Source organism: Salmo salar, chromosome 06 (genome assembly GCF_965601325.2).
Source record: "Salmo salar chromosome 06, fSalSal1, whole genome shotgun sequence".
Lineage (NCBI taxonomy): Eukaryota > Metazoa > Chordata > Actinopteri > Salmoniformes > Salmonidae > Salmo > Salmo salar.
In genome coordinates this window covers 77,390,644-77,408,663 of record NC_138296.1, presented here as the reverse complement: position 1 = coordinate 77,408,663, position 18,020 = coordinate 77,390,644, and the positions used below count along the sequence as shown (strand labels likewise).

Below are 18,020 nucleotides of genomic sequence, written 5' to 3'. Positions count from 1 at the left end.
TAATCCAATTTCATTAATCCGATTTCACAAAGGCTTTACGGAGAAAGCATACCTTGCGATTATGTTAGGTCAGCTCCTAGTCACAAGAAAACATACAGCCATTTTCCAGCCAAAGAGAGTCACAAAAAGTCACAAAAAGTAGAAATAGAGATAAAATGAATCACTAACCTTTGATATTCATCAGATGGCACTCATAGGAGTTCGTTACACAATACATGTAAGTTTTGTTTGATAAAGTTCATATTTATATCCAAAAATCTGTTTACATTGGCGCGTTATGTTCAGTAATGTTTTGCCTCCAAAACATCCAGTGATTTTGCAAGTAGCCACATCAATTTACAGAAATACTCATCATAAACGTTCATACAAGTGTTTTACATAGAATTAAAGATACACTTCTCTACGGTATCTTTAACTCTATGTGGGACGGTAGCGTCCCACCTCGCCAACAGCCAGTGAAATAGCAGAGCGCCAAATTCAAAACAACAAAAATCTCATAATTCAAATTTCTCACACATACAAGTATTATACATCATTTTAAAGATAATCTGCTCGTTAATCCAACCACACTGTCCGATTTCAAAAAGGCTTTACAGCGAAAGCATAGCATTAGATTGTTAGGACAGCACCAAGACAAGAAAAACCACACAGCCATTTTCCAAGCAAGGAGAGGGGTCACAAAAAACAGAAATACAGCTAAAATTAATCACTAACCTTTGATGATCTTCATCAGATGGCACTCATAGGACTTCATGTTACACAATACATGTATGTTTTGCTCGATAAAGTTCATATTTATATCCAAAAACCCAATTTTTACATTGGCGTGTAATGTTCAGAAATGTTTAACCTCCCAAAACTTCCGGTGAATGAGCACATCAATTTACAGAAATACTTATCATAAACGTTGGTAAAATATACAACTGTTATTCAAAGAATTATAGATACACTTCTCCTTAATGAAACCGCTGTCAGATTTCAAAAAAGCTTTACAGCGAAAGCACACTTTGCAATCTGAGTACAGCGCTCAGTCACAAAACCAAACCCGCCATTTTGTGAAGTCAACAAAACTCAGAAATAGCATTATAAATATTCACTTACCTTTGATCTTCATCGGAATGCACTCACAGGAATCACAGTTCCACAATAAATGTTCATTTTTTTCGATAAAGTCCATATTTATGTCCAAATACCTCCGTTTTGTTCGCGTGCTCAGTCGAGTAACCCAAATGCACTGTGCTCGCGAAGAAAGTTCAGACGAAAAGTCAAGAGTTATATTACAGTTCATAGAAACATGTCAAACGATGTATAGAATCAATCTTTAGGATGTTTTTATCAGTAATCTTCCATAATATTCCAACTGGACGATTCCTTTGTCTTCAAAAAGGAAAAGGAACACAGCTAACTCTCACGGGACCACGCGCCACTGAGCTCATGTCATTTTCTCAGTCATCTGATTCCAATACCTTTTATTCTCTCCCCATTCACAGTAGAAGCATGAAACGACGTTCTAAAGACTGTTGACATCTAGTGGAAGCCTTAGGAAGTACAAAATGACCCCACAGACACTGTATATTGGATAGGGAATCACTTGAAAAACTACAAACCGCAGATTTCCCACTTCCTGGTTGGATTTTTTCTCAGGTTTTTGCCTGCCATATGAGTTCTGTTAGGCTCACAGACATCACTGGCGCCGTGCTTGGCTCACTCCACACAAATTTATGGTGACCAATAAAGTAAAGGAGATCTCCTTTAAGATAATCCATAGATTCTATCCGTGTAATAGTTTGATTTCTAAATATATACTTGATGTTACCAGTGAATGCAGTTTTTGTGAAGTAGAAACTGAATCTATTGAACACATATTCTGTGATTGTTTATATAGTGAAGTGTTCTGGACTGATGTAAAACTATCTTGGCCTCTATTTGCATACAACCATTGACATTTCTACGTTTGACATATTATTTTACTACACTGATTCCACAATTGAACGTGAGTATGTCATAAATCTCTTTATTTTATTAGGAAAATGTTTCATACACAAATCAAAATTTATGAAGAAAAAGCCCCTTTTCTTAATTTTTTTTATCTGATTTGGATAACTATTTAGTCTTTAAAACGTATACAAAACAAAATGTCAAGTATTCGCTATATGTCTGTATTTGATATAATGTGGAGTAGTTTTATTTGATTTTTTTCTCATTTCTTTGGAATCCCTCTGGCTGTTATGTTTATGTTTTGCATGTTACTTGAAAAATCACTTGAAAAACTACAAATTTACAGATTTCCCACTTCCTGGTTGGATTTTTTCTCAGGTTTTTGCCTGCCATATGAGTTCTGTTAGGCTCACAGACATCATTCAAACAGTTTTAGACACTTCAGTGTTTTCTATCCAAATCTACTAATTATATGCATATTCTAGCTTTTGGGCCTGAGTAGTAGGCAGTTTACTCTGGGCACCTCATTCATCCAAGCTACTCAATACTGCCCCCCTTTCCCAAAGAAGTTAACTTGACAGTAGGGTTATGCAGTTTTACTACGCAATATATATTTTTTTAAAGCCACATTCGACACGATTACCTAAACATACTGACCAGCTCCAATAGACAGACGCGTGCTTTATGGTAAACCAATCCGAACGCATCTCTCGGCATGTCCAGCCCACTCATGGCTAGCGGGAAGGTTGCTTGCTTTTTCTGTGGCTAAACAAACTGGGCTCGTAATTTAACAACTGTATTTGTATTTACAGATGGCAAAGAAGTTTGATATTAAGGCACATGAAAGTTCACATGTTTGAAAAGGCATTTCTGGCAAAAATGCATTTAGCAAAAACATTTTTTTTAACATTCAAACAGCTCTCCTGTGAAGTCGTGACTTGCGACATATGCCTAGTTTCCTGAATCGGGTCACATTTGTGTGCAAGCGTGTGTGGGCGTGCGTGCATGCTTGTGTAAGTGTACAGTGCCTGGTTTGAGTGATTATTCAGGCTGGTTTGTTTTAAAGAACCAATGTAGTGTGAGATTACTTTGTGTTACTCTAAAGAGGAATGCAGCATGGTCCGCACTGCTTGAGAATGGCTGAGTCACACACACACACTATATGAAGCCAAAGCTTGCAAAATTTCTTCAGCATATCATAGTAATATCTCTTTCCTTGTAATGTGGAAAGATGTAGTAGAGCGTCAAATAAAAGATTGAGGTGGAGATGTTTGTTTCTCGTCTTATTGGTGAAATGTTGAACAAATACATAAATATCACATCATACATTAAAATGGTAGTGTGACCTCTGGTCTAAATATGTCCAGTGAATATAAAACCCATGGCTGTTGGCATGACGACACAACTTTCTGACCACTTACCGGAGAATCAAGTTAAGCCATAATGTTGCATGGAGGTAGAGGATGGATACTGGCTGGCTGACTGACTTAACTCCGTGTCTACTCAGAGCTAGAATATGCAGTTTGCCCACGCCACACATATATGCACACAGACCAAATCTGCACATGCAATGATTTTCACATTAGCAGCCTGGATGAGTGTGAGATTGTATGAATCTGAAGCTGTGGGTGATCTTAGGTAGGTCAAACGGTCACATTTGGCATGGACTGTATGTTTCGACAGTGCGTGCAAAAGAAACGTGTGTGTGTGTGTGCTGGCAGAGCGCCTGCTAGTGCCGAGTCCCTGTCCCATTGTGACTGTCACTCAACCTGGCTAGTCCCCTCACAGCAGGCCACAAACACACACACACACACACACCATGAGAATACCCTTAGAGCGCACAAATTGACTTAAACGCACACTGCCTGATTCTATGCCAGAATACTCTCACAGCTGGGGCCACACACACTGAGGCCCCTGGCCTCCCGATCCTCACCATACCAAATTACCCCCCTGGGAGAGAGACCATAAGGTTAGAGAGGGAGGAGGAGAGGGCGGAGGAGAGGGAGCAATTGAGTGGAGAGGAAAAAGGAAGAGTGGGTCTTAGTGATAGACTGAGGTATGAGTGAGATTAAGGGGAAAAAGGAAGAGTGGGTCTTAGTGATAGACTGAGGTATGAGTGAGATTAAGGGGAAAAAGGAAGAGTGGGTCTTAGTGATAGACTGAGGTATGAGTGAGATTAAGGGGAAAAAGGAAGAGTGGGTCTTAGTGATAGACTGAGGTATGAGTGAGATTAAGGGGAAAAAGAGCGTCCAAGAAGACGAGGGCAATGGGAGAGAACAAGATTGAGAAGATGAAATAAAAACTAAAACAGGGCTGAGGTGAGAGGGGTAGACGGAGAGAGCAGGGTTTAGCCGTGGGGTAAAAAGAGGAAGGGCCACAGTAGGGAGTAGAACAAGGAGAAATGGAGAACGCAGAGAGGAGAGGTACCTACGGAGCTGTATTTTCTGTCCAATTGTGGAAGATATTTAGTCATAGAAATACAATCTTACCCAAAATTATAAGATAGATGTGAAACCTAAACGATTAACTTTAATACATATCTAAATAAAAATGCTGTGTTTTAGACTCCTGTCACAACCTAAGTGAAAAACTGTCATTAATATTAGGCTTTCTGTTCTGGCTTTTCCATACCGTTACTAGTCATTACTATGCCTTTTCTAGAAGTCAGTTAAACCTAGTACCAGTATTAATTGTATTTTTACAATTGTCATCATTATTATTGGTTGTAATTGCTTTTAATATTATTACCACTGAACATGATCATTATTGATTTTTTTACTAACAGTAGTATATTCCTGTATAGTGCTGTCTTATTGGACCATTGTTGTCATGTTTACTTTGACAATGTAAGGGAGATAGAGGGAACGTTTTGAACAGGGGATAGGGGAAACTGGACTGGTGCAGGAAAGGTGTGTGTGTACAGGAAATAAAAGCTCCCCGAGAGACATTTGTGTGTAAGAACCTATGGCGTGTGGAGGAGAACCCTTACTTAGTCCTGCTGTGATGTAAATGACAGGGAGTGTGTGTGTGTGTGTGTGAACAGTAGGGAGCATGCTGGTGTCATGGATAGGAGTCATTAGGAGGTAGTGGCTGTGGTGTGTGTGTGTGTGTGTGTTCCGTCGACGCTAGGCTCAGCAGGTGGGCAGCTAATCTGCCAGAGTTCTCGCCCCTCATCTCTCCTCCTTTCCTCTCATGGTCACGACACGGGAGAGAACACAAGCTTTCAGCATCTCAGTTATCTCTCCATCCCTCCATACATCCTTCCTCTTCCCCCACTGTTTCAGCAGCTGAATGACATCAGCCCCTGTGTGGATCTGTTGTCAAGGAGAATGTACTGCGTGCACACACGTCTCTAGCAGCTCTACCTGTGATGTGATCCACCACTGGCTGGATTCACCTTCACCCTGGCTGTCTCAACCACCAGAGGATGTTTTGGCTCCATGTTTGGACCTGCTAAGTATGAACAGTTTCTAGTTACTCTACCAGAGGACAGAGGGGGAGATATGGAGCAAGAACAAAGACAGGGATAGGAAGAGAGGTAGAGAAAAAAATTAACATTCCTTCTGTTTTTTTCTTTCTTTTGAAGCCTTTTTCCACCTCCCTAACAAGTGAAGTGTCTCTGTCTGACCTCTAAGAGCAGGTGACAGAGGTCAGGGGTCAAGAGGCATCCCACCTCCCATCCAGATGTCATGTTCACAAACAAAAACATTCGGCAATTGAAAAATAAAAAGATGAGTGGCTTATCTTGGCAGTTACTCCACCATCCCTGGTGTATGTATGAACCTTCAGGTTGTTATAATGCATGATGATGTAGAGAGAACAAGGATCTAAACACACATCCAACACATTATGTATGTTTCTTGTATATGTTCTGTGTCGAGATACATGGTTGGCATTTACCTCAGGACTGAGAATCACACATTCAGCAATATTGTACTGTATATGAGCAGTATGTCAGCTGAAGTTGGGCTGTAGTTGGTACCTGATGGTTGTGCTGTTGCCACTCTGAATACCACTGCACTCAGCGGTAAATCTTTTCATACCGCTCATCTTCCCATATGTTGTCACTATTCTTCTACTTTAATAATCAGTCAGTGTTCATTCACCCATATCTTTGTAGTTACAATGGCAACACGTATTAATATTTGGTAAAGCTCTAGCACATTTGTGGCCCATTTTTGTGATTAAACTGCCCTCGATCTTTGGAAGAGGCAGTGCATGTTTCCATCCATCCTATCCCAGTGTCAGCTGTGTCTGAGGCAGCATTTACCTCTTCTCTCTGCTCATCCCACTAAAGCCTTCTGTTCTCCTCTCCTTTTTTTATCAAAAGCTCTCACTGTATTTTAACAGCCCTGGAGAAAGACAGGAAGAGAGAAAATAAGGAAAGCTGGAGAGCAGCTTTAGTTAAAAGATGACCGCAGTGTTTAAAGGGATGGAAGGATGGTGAAGGAAGAAAAGGAGTGGTGGTTGTCAGGGGAACGAGGGAGGAGAAGGAGTATTGATCCAGGAAGATGAGCCAGCGGTTAGAATCCAAGCTATGGAATGATTGAGGAATATATCTCTTTCCTTCTCTCTGGCTTTCCCTTTCTCCCTCCCTCCCCTCTGTCAAACTGCTGTTGAGGACTAAGAGGCCTGGAGATACATGTGGCAGACAGCCAGTGTGTTTGTGTTTTGGATCACTGGTGTTTTTATACAGCGTATGCTGCCACACACAAACACACATGCAACCACAAACACACACTACACATCACTAGCATATTTTACAGCGTATGCTGCCACACATGCAACCACAAACACACATGCAACCACAAACACACACACTACACATCACTAGCATCTTTATACAGCGTATGCCAACAGTGTCTGAGAGACGAGGCACCAGTAGTGTACTGAACACCATGGTTGAGCACTGAACATGGAGAGAATACTTATACTGGCTGAGAGAGCTCTGATCAAAACACACACACACACACACACAGGTGAATGGAGGTGCTGCTCTGAATTAGATGAGACCCAGAATTAAAATGCTGTTGTGTTTGCAGTGCTGCTGTTCTTGAATATCCACACATTGATTTAGCGTATTGATTTAGTAAGGGTTTGAGGCCATGCTGTGAGTCTCACTAGCACAGAGAGAGAAGTGATGTGCATCTATGGGAATGGAGTAGAGGGGGCAGAAGAGGGTTGGGGGGTAGAGAGATAGTGGGATAAAAGTGTGTTCTGTGGCAATGGAGGGAGAGACCGAAAGAGAGGGAGGGAGAGAGAAAGAGGGATGGAGACAGGAGAGTTATCTGTATGGGACTGGAGAGTGGAGTGCTGCTGCAGACTAACAGATGGCAGAGAGAGCTGTCTAGATAATTGAGTTATATTTCCCACTTTACACACTACACTTTTCTGCACCAAGAGGAAACTTTGTCAGTTTGCATTTTGGTTTTGCATATCCCTGAGAGGCTATTGAATTGGAAATAACAATAAACAAGGCCTGTAGGCTGCTAAATTGAAAAACATCTGAAGCCAAGTTTGGTGCCGTCTGTAGACTAATTAGAGCCATGTCCATCACCCAAAAGGAATTGTCCACAACCATAGTCCACAACCTTCCAAAATCCTGTTTAGTATGTGAGAAACCTGGGCTTCCCACTTCCGAGGCTACAATAACCACAGCCCATTTCTGAAGCGGATTTGCCTGTGATCATCACGTCATGTAGGTTATTTCCCTCCATTTCTCCCCACACAAATGGACTAATTGTTTGTTACAAACATTGCTTGAACCCAACTATGTCACTAGTTCCTATGCTATCGCAGGATCCTAACTGTGCTATCACTATTTACATTTCATTGTAAATAAAAACCAACAATTATTGCACCTGAACCTCTGACTCAGTCAACAGTTGCTGTTCCAAGCCAACTAAATAGGCTGGCGGGTCCTTTTAACAGAAACACTGCTCTAACGCACTCACAACAACAACAACCTCACCGTATGATAGGTTCTGCAAACACTTGTTTAACGAGTTTCTCTGTCCCCCCCTCCCTCTGTCCCTCTAGGTGTGGCGGAGGTGATAGTGTTAATCGGTGGTCGTCAGGCCATAAGTATGAACCAGCGCTCTCTGACGGCAGTGACATGTTTTAACCCTCAGAACAGTAAGTGGTTCCCATTGGCAAGCCTGCCCTTCTACGACAGAGAGTTCTTCAGCGTCATCTCAGCTGGGGACAACATCTATCTGTCAGGTAGGCTAACAACGTGGACCGTCACACACATACAGTATATATCTGTTTATCCATACATCCAGTGTAAAGTTTTAAAATTATCTTCATATTATTGTTCCCCTATATTCTTCCAGAGGTCTCTGTTCTCTGTACTATATTCCTCCAAAGGTCTCTGTACTATATAGTCTCCATTTGTGTACATCTCCTATACAGAGGTAGACCTTGACGTTGGACTGTGAAACAGAACACTAGAAATGCTTAGAGAGAATGTTCTCCACTCTCTCATTTCCCATGGACCTGGCCTGTGTGTGGGGAGGCAGGCGCTCAGTGGGGAAATCATCAGTGTGCAGTAGTACTAACCAGGGCTGAGGACTCTGTGTTCCTCCATATAATGGATGGAATGTCCACTGTGTTTGCTGCTTTCAAACCAAGCTAGGTAATGCATTGTAACAGTGAGGGGTAGAAATAAGGGTGAATATGCAGGCATGGTGTCTTGGTGGTGCCTTGTTACATTTGCCCCCAGGTCATAACGATTCCAAAATGACTTATTGTAAACCAGTAAAAAAAAGAAACTATCTGGATATTTTTAACATTGGTTACATTATATATGCATTTTATTTAGTCGCTGTTAGTCGGGTGTGATGGTAGCTGACGAGTGTGTGTGTTTTATGTGTGTGTTTCAGGTGGGACAGAGTCAGGGGTGATGGTAGCTGACGTGTGTTATGTGTGTGTTTCAGGTTGGACAGAGTCGGGGGTGATAGTAGCTGACGTGTGTGTGTGTGTGTGTGTGTGTGTTTTATGTGTGTGTTTCAGGTGGGACAGAGTCGGGGGTGATGGTAGCTGACGTGTGTGTGTGTGTGTGTGTGTGTGTGTGTGTGTGTGTGTTTCAGGTGGGACAGAGTCGGGGGTGATGGTAGCTGACGTGTGTGTGTGTGTTTTATGTGTGTGTTTCAGGTGGGACAGAGTCGGGGGTGATAGTAGCTGACGTGTGTGTGTGTTTTATGTGTGTGTTTCAGGTGGGACAGAGTCAGGGGTGATAGTAGCTGACGTGTGTGTGTGTTTTATGTGTGTGTTTCAGGTGGGACAGAGTCGGGGGTGATGGTAGCTGACGTGTGTGTGTGTTTCAGGTGGGACAGAGTCGGGGGTGATGGTAGCTGACGTGTGTGTGTGTTTCAGGTGGGACAGAGTCGGGGGTGATGGTAGCTGACGTGTGTGTGTGTGTTTTATGTGTGTTTCAGGTGGGACATAGTCAAGGGTGATGGTAGCTGACGTGTGTGTGTGTGTGTTTTATGTGTGTGTTTCAGGTGGGACAGAGTCAGGGGTGATGGTAGCTGACGTGTGGTGCTACATGTCTCTATTGGACAACTGGAATCTGATGTCCCGTATGACGGTGCCTCGCTGCAGACACAACAGTCTGGTCTACGATGGGAAACTTTATACCATCGGAGGTCTGGGTGTGTCAGGAAACCTGGACCATGTAGAGAGGTAGGACACTGACATGTGCTTATGGAGTATAAACAACTGATAGTGTCTTGAGCTTTTGATGCTGCTAGTGTAGCAGGAACGGAAGCTATGCTTAAACATGTTTGCAGGTGCTCTGTATTTATATTGAAGTTATTTCATGAAGTGTCTTGTATGTTAGGTTACATCGACTAGCTTTTTCAATAGAACCTTGGGCATAGATGTCCCTGGCCAGAAGGATGGCTAGTGTCTGTATATCCCTGTGTGTGTCTAACTGTCCTGAGCTGTTAAGGACAGTTTAATGTCAAACTTGATTATTGATTAGTGGGTAAAATCTCTTTGATCAGAAAGCAACACTTCCATCCACGGCAGTGCAACAATGAGACTGAAGGGCCTATGAGGAGATGTGAATGGCAGTGGTAAAATGGCTTTATCTTCTGCTGCTCTCCACACACGGTCTTGATGCTGGGCTGGGGAGATTAAATTGAGCAATCAAAATAACATTACAGAACGTAATGGAACAGGCTGCTGCTGCTCATTACAGAACTGAATGGATCTCCCAAGCCTTTCTCAATGCAACGACACACACATAAACACTGAAGCCTCTCTCAACGCAACCACACACACACACACACTGTGAAGCTGCTCTCAACGCAACAACACACACACACACACACTGTGAAGCCGCTCTCAACGCAACAAAACACACACACACCGACACTCTCTCCATGTAACATCGATCCCTCAAATGGAATCATCTAATTTGATATGTCTCCGTAACGCTGCCATGCTGTGTCATTAAGGCTGGCTGGCTGGAATACTGAGCCCTGTAATGGAAACGCATTTGATTCCTCTGCCTCCAGTCGCAGCTCGTAATTACAGACCTAGCAGTGTATCTCAGCGTTTACAGCCAAACAAAGCAGTGACGTGTGTGGTGCGTGTTCGGAGACCCTCAGCCAGTGTCCATTATCTACAACTTTCTCTGTCTGAAACTGTCAAAAGGTTCTGTCTGGTATCGGGGCACTCAGATGAACAGATGAACAGTGGTACTATGTGTAAGGGGTTCAACAGAATTCTATGTACTACTAATGGGTGTACAGAAACAGCAGGAGTGTCTTATCTGAGTGGTTGAAATATTGGTGGACGAAATGTCAGATTTGATGTAGAAAGTGGGGGTGATGGCATATAGTAAGTGTTGCTGTGTTGGTTTTCACAGCGTGTGGACAGAAGTGTCTTCATGCTATAAGACATGTCATTTCTCCCCAGGTGGCCGAGAGCTCCTCGTCTGAGGGATATTTATACTCCCTGCGTGTCGCGCACACACACTCAGCCATTTACACACCCAGTGTTAAGCCATTTATAGTAATTTCCTTCCAGTATGGCTGGGCCAGCTAAGCACATGGATTTCTCATCAAAACAGCATTAAAACATGACAGGACTTTAACCTCAGCTCTCTAAAGATTTCTCACTGCCGTCTCACAGGTAGTCTTTCATTTGCTCTCTAGCTGGACATATGGTAGTACAGTAGGTCTGTCTGTTGGTGTACCGGGGTTTCCGTTATGAAAATGTGGTGCAGAATTTTAATTTACCGGACAAATCTGAAATTTGGGAATTAATATGGAGTTGCCCCCCCCCCCCCCCCCTTTGCTGCTATAACAGCCTCCACTCTTCAGGGAAGGCTTTCCACTACATGTTGGAACATTGCTGCAGGGACTTGCTTCCATACTACCATTAGTGAGGTTGGGCACTGATGTTGGGCGATTAGGCCTGGCTTGCAGTCGGCATTCCAATTCATCCCAAAGGTGTTTGATGGGGTTGAGGTCAGGTCTCTGCAGACCAGTCCAGTTCTTCCACAGCAATCTCTGTATGGACCTCACTTTATGCACGGGGGTATTGTCATGCTGAAACAGGAAAGGGCCTTCCCCAAACTGTTGCCACAAAGTTGGAAGCACAGAATGTCCTGTGTGGCATAGTTAGTAGAGCATGGCGCTTGCAATGCCAGGGTTGTGGGTTCAATTCCCACGGGGGACCAGTAAAAAATGTAGAATCGTCTAAAATATCATTGTACGCTGTAGCGTTAAGATTTCCCTTCACTGCAAGGAAGGGGCCTAGCCCAAACCATGAAAATCAGCCCCAGACCATTATTCCGCCTCCACCAAACTTTACAGTTGGCACTATTTTGCAATGTGATTTTTTTTGTTCCCCGGGACAGGCACCAAATTTTATTTATTGCCATTTACATTTTTGTAGTGACAAAGCCAGTTATTACCAGCGAACGGAAACCTTGACATGTACAGTAGGTCTGTCTGGTGGTGGCAATCCGTCAGTAAAATGAAATAACTCCCACATGTTGCGCTTGCGAGGCTGGTTATGGCACACGTCAACTCCATCCCAGACACCCTAGACCGACTCCAATTTGCATACCGCCCCAACAGATCCATAGATGACACAATCTCAATTGCACTCAACACTGCCCTCACCCACCTAAATAAGAGGAATACCTATGAGAATGCTGTTCATTGACCATATCTCAGCGTTCAACACCATAGTCCCCTCCAAGCTCATCACCAAGCTTAGGATCCTGGGACTGAACACCTCCCTCGCCAACTGGATCCTGGACTTCCTGACAGGCCAACCCCAGGTGGTGAGGGTAGGCAACATCATCTCCACCACACTGACCCTTAACACAGGGGGACCCACAGGGTTGTGCGCTTAGTCCCCTCCTGTATTCCCTGTTTACTCACGACTGTGTGAACATGTGCCACTAACAGCAAGTTTTCCGACAAGACGGTCATAGGCCCGATCACCGCCGACGATGAGACGGCCTACAGCAGGGGTGTCAAACTCCTTCCATGAAGGGCCTAGTGTCTGCAGGTTTTTGTTTTTTCTTTTCAATTAAGACCTAGACAACCAGGTGGGGAGTTCCTTATTAATTAGTGACCTTAATTCATAAATCAAAAACAAAGGTGGAGCGTAAACCCACAGACACTCAGCTCTCCGTGGAATGAGTTTGATACGTGGCCTATAGGGAGGAGGTCCGTGACCTGGCAGTGTGGTGCCCGAACAACAACCTCTCCCTCAACATCAGTAAGGACAAGGAGCTGATAGTGGACTACAGGGGGGCGAGCACGCCCCCATCCACGTATACCGCTGCGACTCTGTTTATCATATATCCTGATGCCTAGTCAACTTACCCCTGAACATATCTACCTCTATCACTCCAGTATCCCTGCACATTGTAAATATGTTACTGTAACGGACCCTGTATATAAACTCAGCCAAAATAGAAACGTCCCTTTTTCAGGACCCTGTCTTTCAAAGATAATTCGTAAAAATCCAAATAACTTCACAGATCTTCATTGTAAAGGGTTTAACTTCTTTGGGCTAGGGGGCAGTATTTTGACGTCCGGATGAAAGACGTGCCCAGAGTAAACTGCCTGCTACTCAGGCCCAGAAGCTAGGATATGCAGATAATTGGTAGATTTGGATAGAAAACACTCTAACGTTTCTAAAACTGTTAAAATTATGTCTGTGAGTATAACAGAATTTATTTGGCAGGCGAAACCCCGAGGACAAACCATCCAGGATTTAGTTTTTTTTGAGGTGACAGTGTTTTCAATGGGGTTTCTATGTGTATCTAGATTTATAAGGCACTTGCTTGCAGTTCCTATCGCTTCCACTGGATGTCAAGTCTTTAGAAACTGGTTGATGTTTTTCTTTAGAGAAATGAAGAAATACGGCAGTTCAGAACGAGGGTCCAGCCAAGTCCAGGTCACGCGCTTCACGTTTTTATCCGGTATTGAACACCGTTTATCCTGTCTTTTAAATTGTATCGATATACGTTAAAAAATACCTAAAGTTGTATTAGGAAAGTTGTTTGAAATGTTTGGACAGCGTTTACAGGTAACTTATTAGATATTTTGTAGTCATGCTGGGCGAGTTGGAACCGGTGTTTTTCTGAATCAAACGGGCCAAATAAATTGACATTTTGGAGATATAACGACGGAATTAACCAAACAGAAGGACCATTTGTGATGTTTATGGGACATATTGGAGTGCCAACAGAAGAAGTTCTTCAAAGGTACGGCATTAATTAAATTGTTATTTCTGACTTTTGTGTTGCGCCTGGCGGGTTGAAATCTGATTTTCATGTGTTGGTATGCTGGGCGCTGTCCTAAGATAATCGCATGGTTTGCTTTCGCCATGAAGCCTTTTTGAAATCTGACACGGTGGCTAGATTAATGAGAAGTTGAGCTTTAATTTGGTGTGTTGCATGTGATTGTATGAAAGTTGTTAAAAAATTATAATTAATTTTTAATTTGACGCTCTGCCATTTCACCGGATGTTGTCAAATCGATCCCGTTAACGGGAGTTGAGCCCAAAGAAGTTACACTGTTTCCCACGCTTATCAATGACCTATAAACAATTGATGAACATGCACCTGTGGAACGGTCGTTAACCTGTTAGGGCTAGGGGGCAGCATTTGCACGTCTGGATAAAAAAATGTACCCGATTTAATCTGGTTACTAATCCTACCCAGTAACTAGAATATGCATATACTTATTATATATGGATAGAAAACACTCTAAAGTTTCTAAAACTGTTTGAATGGTGTCTGTGAGTATAACAGAACTTATTTGGCAGGCAAAACCCTGAGACATTTTCTGACAGGAAGTGGATACCTGATGTGTTGTATTACCTTTAAACCTATCCCATTGAAAAACACAGGGGCTGAGGAATATTTTGGCACTTCCTATTGCTTCCACTAGATGTCACCAGCCTTTACAAAGTGTTTTGAGTCTTCTGGAGGGAGATCTGACCGAACAAGAGCCATGGAACGATGATGTCCCATTAGACACCTGGGCGCGAGTTCATGTTGTGTACCCTCGTTCCAATACGTTATAAAAGAGTATGCATTCGTCCACCTTGAATATTATTCATGTTCTGGTTAAAAAAGGCCCTAATGATTTATGCTATACAACGTTTGACATGTTTGAACGAACGTAAATATATTTTTTCCCCTCGTTCATGACGAGAAGTCCTGCTGGCTTAGATCATGTGCTAACAAGACGGAGATTTTTGGACATAAATGATGAGCTTTTTTGAACAAAACTACATTCGTTATGGACCTGTGATACCTGGAAGTGACATCTGATGAAGAGAATCAAAGGTAATGGATTATTTACATAGTATTTTCGATTTTAGATCTCCCCAACATGACGTCTAGTCTGTATCGCAACGCGTATTTTTCTGGGCGCAGTGCTCAGATTATTGCAAAGTGTGATTTCCCAGTAAGGTTATTTTTAAATCTGGCAAGTTGATTGCGTTCAAGAGATGTAAATCTATAATTCTTTAAATGACAATATAATATTTTACCAATGTTTTCTAATTTTAATTATTTAATTTGTGACGCTGACTTGACTGCCGGTTATTGGAGGGAAACGATTTCCTCAACATCAATGCCATAGTAAAACGCTGTTTTTGGATATAAATATGAACTTGATAGAACTAAAAATGCATGCATTGTCTAACATAATGTCCTAGGAGTGTCATCTGATGGAGATTGTAAAAGGTTAGTGCATCATTTTAGCTGGTTTTATGGTTTTGGTGACCCTGTCTTTGAATTGACAAAACATTACACACAACTCTTGTAAATGTACTGTCCTAACTTACTCTAAATTTATGCTTTCGCCGTAAAACCTTTTTGAAATCGTAAAACGTGGTTAGATTAAGGAGATGTTTATCTTTCAAAGGGTGTAAAATAGTTGTATGTTTGAAAAATTTGAATTTTGACATTTATTTGGATTCAAATTTGCCGCTCTTGAAATGCACCTGCTGTTGATGGAGTGCACCACGGGTGGCACGCTAGCGTCCCACCTAGCCCATAGAGGTTAAGACACTACCAGCTTACAGACGGTAGGCAATTAAGGTCAGTTATGTAAACTTAGGACACTAAAGAGGCCTTTCTACTGACTCTGGAAAAACACCAAAAGAAACATGCCCAGGGTCCCTGCTCATCTTCGTGAACGTGCCTTAGACATGCTGCAAAAAGGCATGAGGACTGCAGATGTGGCCAGGGCAATACATTGTGGTGTCCGTACTGTGAGACGCCTAAGACAGCGTTACAGTGAGACAGGACGCGCAGCTGATGGTCCTCGCAGTGGCAGACCACGTGTAACAACACCTGCACAGGATCGGTACAGGATGGCAACAACTGCCCGAGTTACACCAGGAACGCACAATCCCTCCATCTGTGCTCAGACTGTCCGCAATAGGCTGAGAGAGGCTGGACTGAGGGCTTGTAGGCCTGTTGTAAGGTAGGTCCTCACCAGACATCACCGGCAACAACGTCACCTATGGGCACAAACCCACCATCGCTGGACCAGACAGGACTGGCAAAAAGTGCTCTTCACTGACGAGTCGCGGTTTTGTCTAACCAGGGGTGATGGTCGGATTCGCGTTTATCGTCGAATGAACGAGAGTTACACCAAGGCCTGTACTCTGGAGTGGGATCGATTTGGAGGTGGAGGGTCCGTCATGGTCTGGGGCGGTGTATCTCATCGGACTGAGCTTGTTATCATTGCAGGCAATCTCAACGCTGTGCGTTACAGGGAAGACATCCTCCTCCCTCATGTGGTACCCTTCCTGCAGGCTCATCCTGACATGACCCTCCAGCATGACAATGCCACCAGCCATACTGCTCGTTCTTTGCGTGATTTCCTGCAAGTCAGGAATGTCAGTGTTCTGCCGTGGCCTGCGAGGAGCCCGGATCTCAATCCAGTTGAGCACGTCTGGGACCTGTTGGTTGGATCGGCGGGTAAGGACTAGGGCCATTCCCCCCAACTTGCAGGTGCCTTGGTGGAAGAGTGGGGTAACATCTCACAGCAAGAAATGGTAAATCTGGTGCAGTCCATGAGGAGGAGATGCACTGCAGTACTTAATGCAGATACACCAGATACAGACTGTTACTTTTGATTTTGACCCCCCCCCCCCCCGTTTAGGTGCACATTCACATCAATTGTTGTTAGTCACATGTCTGTGGAACTTGTGCAGTTTGTTGAATCTCATGTTCATACAAATATTTACACATGTTAAGATTTCTGAAAATAAACACAGTTGACAGTGAGAGGACGTTTCTTTTTTTGCTGAGTTTACTATGCTTACTTTGATTTTGTCTTTGTTATTTTTTAGTATTACATTGTCATGGATTACTGCATTTTTGTGTTTAGAGTTTGCAAGACAGGCATTTCACTGTACTTGTGCAAGAGACATTTAAAAACGTGAAACTTTACCAACATTTCCGTCTTTTGACCTTCGCCAGCTCTCCATCCATGGTCCATATTTTGGCTCTTCACAGCTTTATTTTGTAAGATGCAGTTTTGTTGCGTTTTTGTCAGCGGTCTATTTATCCATCTGTTGTTTGATATAGGACAATTCCACAGTAACAGAAATCTGCCAAAAAGGTCACAAACCGTTAATCTGCACTGTTCTTTACGTAAATGTGTTTTTGTACAATTTCCAGAGAAAAACCATGCAACTATTTCAACTTTGCAGTCATTGGTTTTTGTTTGACATACATTTTAAAGTGGGAAATCTGAGTTTCGGCATCAATCTGTTACCCATGGAATTGCCCTATAGTGATGTGATGTCATGTGTGCGTGGCTGGTTCAGTATGCCCAGCAGCAGCCTGACTGACTGGGCCTCTGCCCTGAAGCTCTGCAGCCACAGTTGATTTGCCCCACTCAGGCACTGATTGGCACGGCTGATTGAGGTTTGTTTACAGGCGTCTGTGTGCGCACGTGTCTACACGTCTCCATTTCTGTCAAGACCTTAGCCTCGACGCCTCCAGCCTGCCCTGCCTCCTAATTTGTGGCCTGGCTGTCTACCTTGCTCTTGGTTTCACGGATCTTAACCGTGAAATTCTCCTACATTCACAATTATGTCCTCAATCAGTCTGTCAGTCTGTCTCAGGGCTGCTACCTTTTTATACCAGCCCAGCAGGAGACCACAGCAACAGTCTATAGAAAGCTGTCTCTGACTCACTCACATTATAACAGCTATTCTACACACCCCTCTAGTGGATTAGGAATGACTGAAGTCAGTACACATACAGTGCATTCAGAAAGTATTCAGACAACTTGACTTCTTCCACATTTTGTTACGTTGCAGCCTTATTCTAAAATGCATTAAATAAAACATGCTCCTCATCAATCTACACACAATAACCCATAATGACAAAGCGAAAACTGTTTTTTGGAAAGGCACACACCTGTCTATATAAGTTGACAGTGCATGTCAGAGCAAAAAGAAAAAGGAATTGTCCGTAGAGCTCAGAGAAAGGATTGCGTCAAGGCACAGATCTTTGGAAGGGTATCAAAAAATTTCTGCAACATTGAAGGTCCCCAAGAACACAGTGA

General features: G+C 43.1%; 1 protein-coding gene across 3 annotated transcripts in view; it reads left to right on the top strand.

Moving 5' to 3' along the window:
* LOC106608047 (kelch-like protein 29) overlaps positions 1-18,020 on the top strand; it is a 418,259-nt gene that overhangs the window by 370,985 nt on the left and 29,254 nt on the right. For all 3 annotated transcript variants that reach the window (XM_082976980.1, XM_082976981.1, XM_082976982.1), the window contains 2 exons: positions 7,981-8,163; positions 9,447-9,627. In XM_082976980.1, coding sequence (XP_082833106.1) covers positions 7,981-8,163; positions 9,447-9,627 — 364 coding nt within the window. The remainder of the gene's footprint in view (positions 1-7,980; positions 8,164-9,446; positions 9,628-18,020) is intronic.